Below are 13,967 nucleotides of genomic sequence, written 5' to 3' on the forward strand. Positions count from 1 at the left end.
GTGGATCTCTGTGCATTTGAGGATAGTCTGGTCTGCATAGTGAATTCCAGGACAGCCAGTGCTGTGTAGAGAGATACTGTCACAAAAAAAAAAAACAAAACAAACAACAAAAGAAAACAAGAGGTCGGAGAGAGGGCTCAGGAGTGAAGAGCATTTATTGCTCTTGCAGAGAACTTGGGTTTGGTTCCCAGCATCTACATCAGGCAGTTCATAACTGCCTTTAAGTCCAGCTCCAGGGAATCTGATGGCCTCCTTGAGCCCTGCATTCACATGCACACACAAATACACACAAGCATACTTGCATAAATTCATATCTGCATTTATCCTTTTCCAGATTCCCACATGATTTCCTCTTACTCTATTTCACTCGATGTTTCCTGTCTTGAAGTATTTGTGCACACTCACATTTGAGCAGTGTGATCCTGAGTATTGTTTAGTTTCTCAGTGAAATCAATTCTTCCCCAATGAGACAGGAATTGCTGGCTAACTCTGAAAACAGATGATCATGACTTCCTTCCTCCCATCCATTGCTGCCCCATCTCAACAGCCTAATGTCCTTCCAACGTACAGAGCAAGAAAACTCCAGGTGGCTTTGGTTTCTTCTGTAGTTGGGACCACTTAGTTAACACCTGCTCCTCCAGCCTGTCTATATTCTTCATCATCACAGAAGTCAGCGTTGAGTGCTTCTGTGGCCTCCGAGGGTACTTTGCAACGTTCGTGGAAAGGAAGCATTATATAATCACTAGGCCTGCCTCTTTGATCTTGTAAGTCAACTCTATAAAAGATGGTCACAACACACCTAACACCATCTTGGTCAGATTAAATATTATTAGCTAAAAAAACCTTTAAAATATATCCAGGTCATAAACATGAAACATTCCCCAAGAGACACAGTGAAATGGAAACTGAAAACCAGGGGGAGAGTGTAAAAAATGTCATCTTCTTCTAGACACTGAATGAAAAGTTTGGGGACGTAGAGAATTGTGGGCAAGTTTGTTTCCTGCCATTGTGGGGTTGGCAGAAAAGGATATTGGTTTAGTTGTTTATTCTTTTTTTAAATTTATTTATTTTTATTTTATGTGCATTGGTGTCTTGCCTGCATGTATGTCTGTGTGAGGGTGTCAGATCTTGGAGTTATAGACGGTTGTGAGCTGCCTTGTGAGTGCTGGGAATTGAACCCCGGTCTTCTGGAAGAGCAGTCAGTGTTCTTAACCTCTGAGCCATCTCTTGAGCTCCCTGTTGTTTATTCTTTTCTCTATATTGTCTGTTTCCAAACTATTTTCATCTCATACTCAGAACATATTTCAGTTCATATTACTTTCTTTGTTAGAATTATTGTATTTTATGTGTATGTGTGTATGCCAGGATGTATATATGTGTACCACATTCATACAGGTACCAACAGAGGCCAAAAGATTCCCTGGAACTAGAGTTACAGACAGTTGTGAGCAACCTAACCTGGGTCCTTGGGAACTGAACCTGGGTCCTCTGCAAGAACAGCAAGTGCTCTTAACCACTGAGCCATGTTTCCAGCCCCTGCACTTATATTCCCAATAATGTGCTGTTAGATTTTGTTTAAAGCATGTTTTAAAGTCAGAAAGAAAAGAAACAAACCTTTGTAGTTGAGAACCAAAGGCTTTTATAATGAAAAAATAGAATTATGTATGTATACTTTTCAAAATCTTGGCTTATCAATTACTTTCTAGTATCAAATTCTCTTCATTTAGTTACAGTATGTATTTTAATTACCATCACAGATAAAAAAAAATCTGCCTTCATTAGTTAAGCCTGTCCTTAAATATAAAAGGAAGAGTTTATGTGATTGCCTGAATCTGCCTTTCTAATTCAACAGGACAATTATGCAAACATTCTTTGTTGAAATTTTGCCTAGTGCTCATTTTCCTCATCAGGCAAACCTTTCTGGACCCTCTCTCCAGCAGCAGGATGGTCATCCCTCTTCTCAATCCTGTCATCTGGAGTGTCCACATGACCTGGGTCACTTCTGCGAAGAATCTCTAAAGCCAGAGTGAAATTTCCAGTTTCACTCTCCTCCCCCTGCCACAGTCACAGACATGCTTCAGACAGAGGTGGCTGCATTATTCTGCATCCAGTTATGCTGCACAGAGCTGAGCCCCAACCATCTGGATCATCAGACATGTGAAAACACTGAAAAGTAAGCTGTATTGTTCTGGGCGATCAAGGTTCAGGAGTGATGTATCACAACGTCGCTTGTCTACTCTGATGGGCTATAGGCTGTCCATTGAGAAGGCTGTTTGTAAGCAGCTCTCAGCTACAAACCCACCCTCTCTTTTGTTACGCTTGACACTGAGCTCTGGAGAGTCTGAAATTTTCATTTTCCCACTTCCAATGGGTCCCTTTTCAGGTTCTGCTGATGAACTGGTATGTTAGAGGCTAGAAGATGGAACAGTAGTAAAATTTTTCCTCCTGTTTGTCTACACTTCTGTTAACATAGATTGTCTTTCCTATGGCTGTGGCAATAACATCCAGTCACCAACTTGTCTACAGCACTCCCAAGATGAGCCTCATGTTGCCCCTGAGACACACCAGCTGAGCAGTACCCAGGCTCAGAGGAACCAACTCCAAGAAGCCATTCCTGAACTACCATCCCCACAGCCCCACAACATCCCTGCCCTGGCCCCCCCATCCACCCCTGGAAGAGCTGCCTCTCAATGGCATACTCATCATCTCCAAGCCTCTGTGTTCCAGTCACCCCAGATGCAGATCTTGGTTCCTCTGTCCCCCCAAGTCATGACAGCTTCCCAAGAGTTTTTGTCACTGGGTCACCTCAGTTGTCACTTTCAGATTTTTAAAACCTAGAAACCTGTGAAACTGATTCTAGATATTAATATCCACCATTAGCATCAATGCTGCCATTTCTGTTCTATTTGAATCCTGACTGCTAGAACCATTGTAATATATGAATGGCATTGGCTTTGTGTTTACTTTATTCGTTTTCCATCATGTTTCTCCCAGTATTTCTCATCAGCAGGGAGGGACAGAATTTGGGAGTGGGAAGATGGTTCACTTGGCTTGCCAGGCAGCATGAGGACCTGAGTTCAATCCTCAGAATCCATGTTAAAATCCATGGGGTGTGGTAGCATATATTTGTAATCCCAGTGTTTGGGAAGCAGAGACAGGAAGATTATCGGGGCTTACTGCTCAACCAGCTTAACCTAATTGGCAAGCTCTAGGCCACTGAGAGACCCTGTTTCCAAAAAAAAAAAAAAAAAAAGGTGGACGGAGTCTGAAAAACATCATCCAAGGTTGAATTCTGACCTGTGCACATGTATACTCATGTACATGCCCACACCCACACACCCACACTAGACAAACATGCTCACACATACCAATACATCATAAATATACAAACATGGACACATATACATGAAGGAAAATTTGAGCCAGCAAAGCTGTCCCTTCCATCCTTTCCTAGGAAATTGCTCAGGCCAGCAGCACTATGGAGTGAGAGCTACAGGCCAGGCTATGAGTAAAGAATGAAGTGGAAAGATGCTTCACTATGCACAAGACCCGTGAGTCCTAAAAGCTGCAGACATCGTCTGACATGGTCTTGTTTTAAATAGGATCCTTAAGGGAAAATAGTATCACTCCAATGGGGTAAGACCTCAATAGGCTACTCCTTAAAGAAAACCCCTCCACTCGCCCTCAGTTTACCGCTTGTACCTATTGAAGGCGCCAAGAGAGTCATGGAAGCACCATGTTTCTCCTTCCCAATGTACAAGGGGCATAAGAGAGTTCGACTTACTAACAAGGAATTCTAATTCCTCTCCCTCCAAAAAGCTCAGCTGAGCTTCAGTGGGTGGTTCAGCTCCCGGTGTTACCATGTGCATCTGAGCAGAGCGTCCTCCTCTTTGCTCCGTCCAGTTAGCCACCAACTGCACGTGCAAAATCCAAAATCTCACCTATGGAATGTGGAGTGTAGGTGAGACTTATTTTTAACCAGCATCATATAACAGAACAATTAAAAAGTTACTCACTGGGAAACTGAAACTGAGAATTCTAACAAGTGGCTAGTGGGTAGACTGTCCTGGCTGGAGTGTGGAACACGCTGCCACTTCCCCATCCTCTGAGGAGCGCCACTCAGAAGGACAAAATGAGTGCAGCCCTCCTGGGTCTCCCTTTAAGAGTTTAAAAGCAAAATATTGATTTTTGAGTTACCCTGCTTCAACTCAGCTTGGCTCTCATGATATTTTTATTCCCTTGTAGATTCCTGGGTCCATTTGTTGCCGATTTTAAAAAAGTAAATCACTGGTGAATCTGTGGTGTGCCCATGTAACATTTCTACACCTAAAAATGTGGTCAATTGACACCTTGAAGGTTTCCATGCAGCTCTAACTCTTAGTGACATCTCTTGTTGCAGCCTCAGTATGTTCAAAGCAGATAAAGTGGATGATTGATTTTAGTTGTATTAAAAACCCTTGATGAAATCTCTCTGTGGCCAGGTCTGCAGTCTCTTGGTGATTTAGAAAGGGTTTACTTATGACACAAATGCAAGCCTTCCACTCTTCCCCATTTTCCCTTTCTGCTGGGTCCATGGTGAATTTCCTGAGACCAACAGATGAACACAGGAAAACTCTTAGGGAAACGGGGCTGGCCACCAACTCTTCACTAATGTGTGTTTTGAAGCATGAGGACTGTGCTTCCTGTTGTTATGGGTGTTGTCGACAGTAGAGTCTTTCACTGGTCCAACTATGGTTTTTAATTACAAATGCTACTTTAAAAAGACCATGGAGAATTTTGAGTCAGATTTGCATTTAAGAAGAGAGTTCTGACACCCTTGTGGAGGACTGATATAGTTCAGTGATAGAGTACTTGACTAGCATTCATGAAGCCCTAGGTTCGATCCTTAGCATTGTCTGGGGAAAAAAGAAGGGAGGGAGGAGGAGAATGAAAAGGAGGATGAGGAGGAAATGGGACATGACTGAGACAGGGGGATAATATCTTAGGAATGATTAGCAGTATTTGAGGGGAAAAAATAGTTCACGGCTGTCTAATGAACTTTTTCATTATCCTAACTATTTAATTAACAACCAATTTCTTATTAGGACTAATTTCTAAAAAGTGTATGAGTCTCATGATTAGTGTTCATGGAAGTCTACCTGTGTGCTGATGTGGAATGGTTCCAGGGTATGGATTTGTGCTCCCTAGATGTTTTTGTCAAGTTGACCCAATCTAGAGTCATCTGGAGGAGCTTCAGTTAAGCAAACGCCTCCATTGGAATGGCCTGTGGACAAGTTTATGGGGAAGTTTCTTAATAAATGATTGACGTGGGAGGGTCCAGTCCACTGTGGGTGGTGCTACCCATGGGCAGGTGACCCTGGGTTCTATAATAAATCAAACTGAGCTAGCCATGAAGTGCAAGCCAGTAAGCAATGTTCCTCCTTAATCTCAGCTCCTGCCTCCAAGCTTCTGCCTTGAGCTCCTGCCCTGCCTTCCCTGGATGATAGACTGTAAGCTAAAAAGTGAAATAAACCCTTTTCTCCCCAAGTTGCTTTTGGTCATGGTGTTTATCACAGCAGCAGACACCCAACTGAGACAGGGCTATAGATGGTAATTTAGTTACAGATGCCTGTATCATGTCATATGTGTATCATAAAAATCTATTTGAGTTATGATGCACACAAGCTTATGGAGAAAGCAACACTACATGAATTAGAAAAAAAAAATCGAAGGTCTGGTGGTGCACACCTGTAATCCTAACACTGTAATCCTGCACAGGTAGAAGGATCAGGGATTCAAGGTCATCCCAGTTTGGGGTATTTGAACCGAACCCTGCCTCAAAAAAAGAAATAGAGAACAAAAGTAAACGTCTATCTGGACACAATGGTGCACACATTTAATCCCACCACTCAGGAGGCAGATGTAGGTAGATCTCTGTGAGTCTGAGGCCAGTCTGATCTACGTAGCAAGTTCTAAACCAGTCAACCCTACATAGGAAGACCCTATCTTCCAAAGTACAATAATAATGCTATACAATGAGAATACCAAAATGAAATGTGCTGCTACAAGAAAAAATTCTGGAGGGGGTACTTTCTTTTCTTAAAAGAAAACCAAAATTTCGATAAGAATAAGGTTAACTTAAGCAGGGGTAACATTTTAGGGAGAGAAGCTGTTAGAGGTGGGAGAGACATAGAAGGAGAGGGGAGAGGGACCAGAACAGATAGTGTGTATGTATGAAATTGTTACTAAGAAATTAAAAAAAAAAAAACTGAACTTCTTTCACTGAAAACTAAATGGTCACTTCTCCAACTAAGAGCAGTAATGAGGCCACAGTGTAAAACTTCCTCTAAAGAGAGTCCTTCCAAGCCTGGCAGTGGTGGCCGTGGCTTTAATCCCAGCACTTGGAAGCCAGAGGCAGGCAACAGATCTCGGGGTTTGAGGCCAGCCTGGTCTACATAGTGAGTTCTGGGACAGACAGGGCTACACAGAGAAACCCTATTTCAAAAAACAACAACCAAAAACCAAGAGGCTTTTAATTTCCTTAACTCTGGGTGACAAGCCCCAAAGAGGCTAGTCCTCTACTTTAACCCACAAGTAGCTGCCCATTTACAGTGTCAAACAAACCTATTCTCTCTCTCTCTCTCTCTCTCTCTCTCTCTCTCTCTCTCTCTCTCTCTCTCTCTCCCTCTACACACACACACACACACACACACACACACACACACACATCTTTGAATATGCCAGGACTTTGGCATACAGGCCATGTTGTTGGTATTTCTGGGCCATCCTCAGCTTGTTCCAAAAAGAAAGTGATTCATTTCTGCCCTTTAGGAACCAGGAATGGTTTTTATATTGTAAAGTCTTGGCGAAGGTTTCCTCTTCACAATAGGCAGGGGAAAGGCTGCATTAGATACCATCTGTCAATTACAAACCCTTCAAAACCAAAAATGACACCAAGCTAAAGCATGTAGTGTAAATGAGAATGATCTGTTTTATGTGCATAACCTGTCAGGAAGGGCATCTCCACACTGTCTTCTCTCTTCTTTCTTAGTGACATGAAAATAGTTCCTGTGTGTCTTAGTCCTTTCCTGTTGGAGTCACTAAGATTAAAATTCTTTGACAAATGAGTATTTGTGTTATATTATTACATGGCTCAGGCAAATAGTTCAATGTCAGGGGCTAAAACTAGGTACTATGGATTATAATAAGATTTCTAACTTTATTAAACAAAATCTCTGGGAAAATTAATATATCAGCATAGTTTATCTGTAAATCACACAATTCCAACTGAATGTGGTCTAAAAGTCTAACTAGTGGGAGCAGGGGGTGGGGGTGGGGACATAGGGCCTCTAATCAGAAGGGACCTTTACTTAGTGCTCTAAGCCTTTCACTAAAATGTACTCATTGTACAATTTATCTCTTGATGAAACTAAAGTAGTCAGCTCATGGTAGTTCTAATAACTCTACAGATACATCTATCAGATAGATAGATAGATAGATAGATAGATAGATAGATAGATAGATGGCAGGTAGATACGTATAACAAAAGGCAGATGACGTAAATGATAGGTAATATGAAGATACTGAAATAGAAAAATAGATAGAGGATGGCTTGCAGAAATTTAAAATTAGGAAATGTAGCCAAACTTCATAACTCTAGAGGCAGAGGCAAGAGAACTGCTTCGGTGCCTGAGTTCAAGGCCAGTCTGGGCAGCATAGCCACACCTTGTCTCTGGAAAAACAAACAAATGACAACAAAAAGAAACAATCCTTCCTGAACGCTGGAGGACTCTCAGGACGGGATGCTGAGACATGAGCCTGTCCGCATTTCTCCCCTTCCTCTCCATCCCTTTCTGGGGCCAAAGCAAGAAGAAGAGAAAGGACTAAAGCAGACAATAACCCTCACCTGCCTCCTCTGTTCTGTGATGGTGCTGGACCCAGTCAATGAGGAAGTTGGTCTTGTCCTCTGGACCTCTCCGAGCTTGTTCAGAGATCCCATCAGGGACAGACTTTGTCATCAGCCACTCCACTCAGTCTCTCTCAGGTGTGGCCCATTGCCCTACTAGGTTATTCTCCACATTGGACAAGATTTAAATTGACTCCAGGTCATCTAAGTTTCCATACCCTACAACCCATCTCTACTCTTTGGTGTCTTAGTCCATTCAGACTGTGAGTAAGGGCCATGGGCTGAGGAGGCTGATAAACAACAGACACATATCTCTAAGGACTGGTTCCTTGCAGATGGCATGGATACTACCTTACTGCTTCCCTGTGTGGTAGAAGGGACCGGTGGGCTCCTTCAGACCTCCTTTTTGAAGGCGTTGATCCCATTCATGAAGGCTCAGCTCTCATAATCTAACCACATTCCAAAGGTGGCACTTCTCAGAGCCACCTAGGGGTTAGCTTGTCTTCTTCTGGCTTCTGCACACACACAGACACACACAGACACACAGACACATGCACCACACGCACACACAAGGAAGAGAGGGAGGAAGAGAGAGAAGGGAAGGGAAGGAAAGTGGATTTGTCTTTTAAATAAATTTTCAAGTGGTTATTGTTTGAAATACTCTATTTTTTTGTTTTTGTTTTGTTTTGTTTTTTGATTTTTTGAGACAGGGTTTCTCTGTATAACAGTGTTAGCTGTCCTGGAGCTCACTTTGTAGACCAGGCTGACCTCGAACTCACAAAGGTCCTCCTGCTTCTGTCTCCCAAGTGCTGTTTTTTTCTTTTTTTTTTTTAATTCTTCTCTCATATATTACATCCGAACAGCTGTTTCTCCTCCCTCCCCTCCCCCTAGTGTCCTCCCCACCTCCCCTCTCCCCCAGACCCACCCTTCCACCTCCCCTCAGGAAAAAGCAGGCCTCCCAGGGACAACAAGCTACAATAAGACCAGGCACATACCATCACATAAAGACAGGACAAGGCAACCCAGTAGGAGAAAAAGGGTCCCACAAGTAGGCAAAAGAGTCAGAGACAGCCCCGCGCCCACTGTTTGGAATCTCATAAGAACACCAAGCTCCTTAGCCATAACATATATGCAGAGGACTCCCTACAGGCTGCCTGATCTCTGTGAGGCTCCATGAACTGTGGTCAGTTGATTCTGTGGACTCCCCAAGCTCCGCCTAATGTTTGGCTGTGAGACTCTGCATCTGTTCTCATCAGTTGGTGGATGAAGTCTCTCTGGTCTCTTTGAGGAGGATTCTGCTAGGCTCTGGTCCCACAACACTCTGCAGACAGGACAAGCTGTAGGTCAAAGGTTTTGTGGCTCAGTTGGTGTCCTAATCCCTCCACTTGGGACCTAGCCTGGTTACAGAAGATAGCGGAACCCATCTCCGTGTTCAGGCTCTGTGTCCTCCATTACTAGGAGTCTTTGCTAGGGCTACTCTCGCAGATTGCATGGAGTTTCCATTACACTAGGTTTCCACCTCAGTTTCAGTCATTCTTCCTAGTGAAATTCTCACATTTTTATTACTAAGTTTAATTTTCTTCCCAGTGGTCAAAAAACATAATCTTACTTCATTACCTATTTTCATAAAAAAGGAGACATTTGAAGACTTTCATTTACTTATTTATTTTTGAGGCAGGCTTGGTCTTGAACTTGCTGTGTTTTGTAGTTCAGGCTGGCCTCACATTATGATTCTACTCCATCAGCCTTCCACATGCTGCATTACAGGCCCATTGCGCCAAGCTCTGCTTGAGTATTTCTTTATGGATGAGTCAACAGGTTTTCATAAAAATTTCAGCAAATACTTTAAAAACACTACCCATTTTTGTTATATGTCATTACATGGACAACACATAACTGTAAAAGTAAATATTCCTACATGTCAAATTTTAATTAGCAATAATTGCACCTTGGATAAATCTCATTGGCTACAATCTGTCACTGTGCAAAGCCTCATTAAGTCAAAAGATAAATAATAAAATAACAGTAAATATCTGCAACACAGGACAAAATGCAAATATGTGTCATATCCAAGGAGTTCTCGATAAACTTAAGTATGACGTATGCTTATGAGTGTTTAGAGATCCTCAGCAGAGCCCCCAGCCTAACGGAGAACCAATAATATAACTATCATATGAGGGGGAAGGGGAGATGGCTCAGACAAAGCACATATACTACACACAAATAACATAATAATAATAATAATAATAATAGTATATCACATCAGAGGGGATAACATTTTTTCCATGGCTATGAACAAACCCATTGAGCTGGGTGGTGGTAGCACATGTCTTTAATCCCAGCACTGTGGAGGCAGAAGCAGGTGAATCTCTGAGTTCGAGGCCAACCTGATCTACAGAGTGAGTTCCAGGACAGCCAGAGCTACACAGAGAAACCCTGTCTCAAAAAACAAACAAACGAACAAAACAAAACATTAAAAAATCCCAACTTTGAAAATGTTATATGCTAATGTTACAATGAGTTTGAGCCTGGTCTACATAAAGTCCTGTCTCAAAAATAAAAATAATTAGTTAATAAGTAATCTTTCTTTCTTACTTCTATTGCCAATACCAGATCACCCGCAGACACAGGGTTGGGCCAGAACTGCTTCCACAGGCTTTCTCAGGGCTGGCATGGCCTCTTCCTGTGTCAACTCTTAACGACACGCCTCCCCCAGCCTCCAAACCCATAAAACTTAGCCCATCTTCAACTCTACTGCAAGTTATAATCTTTACGAAAAAACCCAAGCACCTGGGTCTCATCCTCAAAAAAATTCTGATTTAATTGTTCTAGGGTGGTCCTGGGGCACTGGTTCTTTAAAGAACTACAGATTATTTTAGTAATATACAGCCCAAACTGAGAGCCATTACATGATCCTGCTTGATTGTTTGCTTACAGTCTCTCGTTGGTGGGCTTGAAGTTATCTCCCCAAGACCTTACCATTCTGACCTCAACACCACGCCGTTTGCACCTGGCCCCTGCACATACCCTACTCGATTGGTGGTAAAGGTGTAGTGTGCTCTACCCCTCAGAAGGATTTGGGGTAGGATTTACAAAGTTGGTGGGTCTCTCCGGAGATCCCCTTCTCCACCCCCACCTCCAGCAGCCAAGCCCAGCGGGATGCTAACACCATTGAAGGTCCCTTTCGGGCTCTCTGCTTTGATGAGACTTCGGGAAGCTTTGGGGGCAGTCTAGCAGATAGCTCCTCCTCCCACTAGCGTTGGGGGCTCAGGACCGAGTCCCAGAGCTTGTGGGGGTCTCAGAGGACAAACAATGGGGTTGTCTCTTAGAAAGGAAAACGCCTACAGAGAGGCCCAGGTGGGGATTTTGTGCGCTCAGAGCAAGGGGGCGCTGCGCCTTCGGTAGCGCAAAACTGGCTTTTCCAGCGCTTGGCGCCGCAGCGTGGGTGCGCCGCTGCATCCTGACTCTCAGAGCATCAAACCAATACAAAACATCTTTAATTAAAAAATGTTACATACAATTTATTTTGATCGTGCTCTTTCTCCTTCCAACACTAAACTGATAAAGCGCTTCTAATTGTGTGCCTACATGTGCAAGCGCGCTGACATCCACAAGCTCTAACTTCAAGGTGCATTTTAAGTGGAAACTGACGTAAGGTGCGGTACAAAAGCGAGCAGATGCGTGGGGGACGAATCCGGTGCACCTATGCCCTATAACATTGTAGTCCCAGACACGATTAGAGATGGATCCTGTTTGCCTTGGGTTCTGTAAACTAGGAGACAAAAAAGAAAAGAAAGAAATAAAAGGGAGGGGGGAATTCCTGCCAAATATTACCAAGTATATTTTAAGTATGTATTAAGTTTATATTTTATAACATGTTACTATGTATAACATATTGTATTTTTATTAGATCCTCCAGCTGTTGTGGATTCCAAAGCATCTAATTATCATCTGCCCTGGAGGTAGGGAAAAAAAAGACTCACTGCAATAGGTACAGTCAGTCCTGTTTCTCAAAACTTTTCAATCGAATAATCTGATCTGAACTAGGTGGGTGTTTGTGGGGGATGGGAAAGGGATGATCCAATACCAGAGTGCCTTCGAAGACACTCCACAGCATCCACACTGACATAACCTCTCCAGTGGGAACCTCCCAGCTGAGACCTTCCTTGCAGACCCACTTTCTCTGCTGCCCCTTTCAGCCCTTTCCACGGAGCCTTCCCTCATGGCCTGGCTCTTGTATGAAATGCAGTGATAACCATCAGGGACCTTCTACCAAAGATATTGCAAAGAGGCTCTGGCCTACAGCGAGCAGCTACTTTCATTTTCTTCCTTGTCCATTTGGGGAGTCAGTCCCCCAGCTGGATGCAGGGTGACTCCAAGATGCTCTGTGATGCCCTAGTAGGTGGTCCTTGTCTTTGGATCTTCCCTAACCCGTGTGAGGCTGTGGTCCCATGCACCTTTCCAGGCCCCACCAAGGAGTCTAGCCAGGCCTCGAGGAGATTTGCGTTGGCCCTCTCCTTTTGAAGATGCTACCACTAAGGTCCACAGGGGCTCACAGGGAGGCGATCCAGGTGGAGCCTTTTCTACACTCCCAATCCTGAATTCTTCTGGAGCCAGCATCTGCCCTCGGCCTCCCATTTCTCAACTTCTTCAGTCAGCCTGCCAGTAGGTGGAGAAGACACCTTAAGTCTTAATGCCCGGTTTTCTTTCTTTGAAAGAGTCCCGGACCTGAAGCAAAATCCCCGGTGGGGGGGCAGGAGGGAAAGGAGGCCCTGGGAAAAACAGAATGCTAATGACCATTTGAGAAGACAAGAGGGAAGGCGCGCCAGGGTTGGGACCCCAGACCGATGCCCCTCTTTGAAGTGCATCTTTCCAGCCCCGCTCCCTAGAGAGGTCTCTGAATTCCTGCCATCCACCCCAGAAATGGGAAGGAGGGAATAGAACAGCTTCTTTTAGAGTTACTCTTGCTTCCTGTTGCCTTTAAAACCCTCCCACCCCCTCCCCCAATCAAACTGGAGTCTCTGGGAGGAAGCAGGCTGGTTTGCTCTTCTTCACTCAGCCTCAGGTCTTAGCAAGAAAAGGAAAAAAGACCAGAAAAGCTGGGCATCTGATGAATGGAAAATAATCAGTCAATCAATAAAAGAAGACTGAGCCTTCCTTTGACCTTGTGCTCACTATATCGTGTGAGTATATAGTGGTTACAACTTGCTCAGCCGAGGAAGAGCCACAAATACCTGTTGTTTTGTCTTAAGAGTCTAGAAAGGGAAAATGATTCAAGAACAGCCTTTGTGTTTGTTGTTTTGGGTTTTTTTCCTATCCTGTGAGGTCTTTTCTTCCTCCTCATGTCTCTCTCTTTTCCTTGGTTGTCTGAGGGGCTGCTATTTCTGCCAAGTATCTCCCTGCAGCTCAGACTTCCCTTCTCTCTATTCTGCCCATGTCACTTTGAAGACTTGGTTCAATGGGATAGGTGTGGGTACCTGAGCACCTGTGCCGAGGGAGACACTTCTAAGGAAGCATCCATTCCCCAAGCTCTGCTTACTCTACCAGCAATGTGCAGTCTGTTTACACTTCGAATGCTATTCTACCTGGAGACAAGATAGTTGTTCCTCTTGGGTTTTTTGGTTGATTATTTTTTGTTTTTGTGGTTAGTAGGGTTTCTCTGTGTATCCCTGGTCATCCTGGAACTAAATCTGTAGACCAGGCTGGCCTCGAACTCACAGAGATCTGCCTGCCTCTGCCTCCCAAGTGATGGGATTAAAGGCATGCAACACCACTTCCCAGTTCTTCATAGCAATCAATCCTATAAAAAATTCCAGCAATATCTGCCCCCTCCATTTTTCCTCTAGGAAATGTTAGCATTGAAACACATTGGAGGAAAGGCTACGAAGAAGCATATTTGAGGGTAGAAAAGGTCTAAAAAAAATGTTTAGGGGCTGGAGAGATGGCTCAGCAGTTAAGAGCGCTGGCCACTCTTCCAAAGGACCTGGATTCAATTCCCAGCACCCACATGGCAGTTCACAACTATCTGTTACTTCCATTCTGGGGGATGTGGCCTCCTCACATATACATACAGGCAAAACCC

At 43.8% G+C, this 13,967-nt stretch overlaps 1 protein-coding gene across 4 annotated transcripts in view; it reads left to right on the forward strand.

The window, feature by feature from the left end:
- The window catches only part of Eomes (eomesodermin), a 28,025-nt gene that overhangs the window by 1,937 nt on the left and 12,121 nt on the right, over positions 1 to 13,967 (forward strand). For 2 of the 4 annotated variants that reach the window (XM_059268852.1, XM_059268853.1), the window contains exon 3: positions 1,938 to 2,173. In XM_059268852.1, the coding sequence (XP_059124835.1) occupies positions 2,073 to 2,173 (101 nt within the window). In that variant the 5' untranslated portion in view covers positions 1,938 to 2,072. Of the gene's footprint in view, positions 1 to 1,937; positions 2,174 to 3,454; positions 3,552 to 4,245; positions 4,467 to 13,967 lie in introns of those variants that run through there. The other 2 variants (XR_009380348.1, XM_059268854.1) reach the window with 2 other exon arrangements.

The sequence above is a fragment of the Peromyscus eremicus genome, chromosome 7 (assembly GCF_949786415.1).
Source record: "Peromyscus eremicus chromosome 7, PerEre_H2_v1, whole genome shotgun sequence".
NCBI lineage: Eukaryota > Metazoa > Chordata > Mammalia > Rodentia > Cricetidae > Peromyscus > Peromyscus eremicus.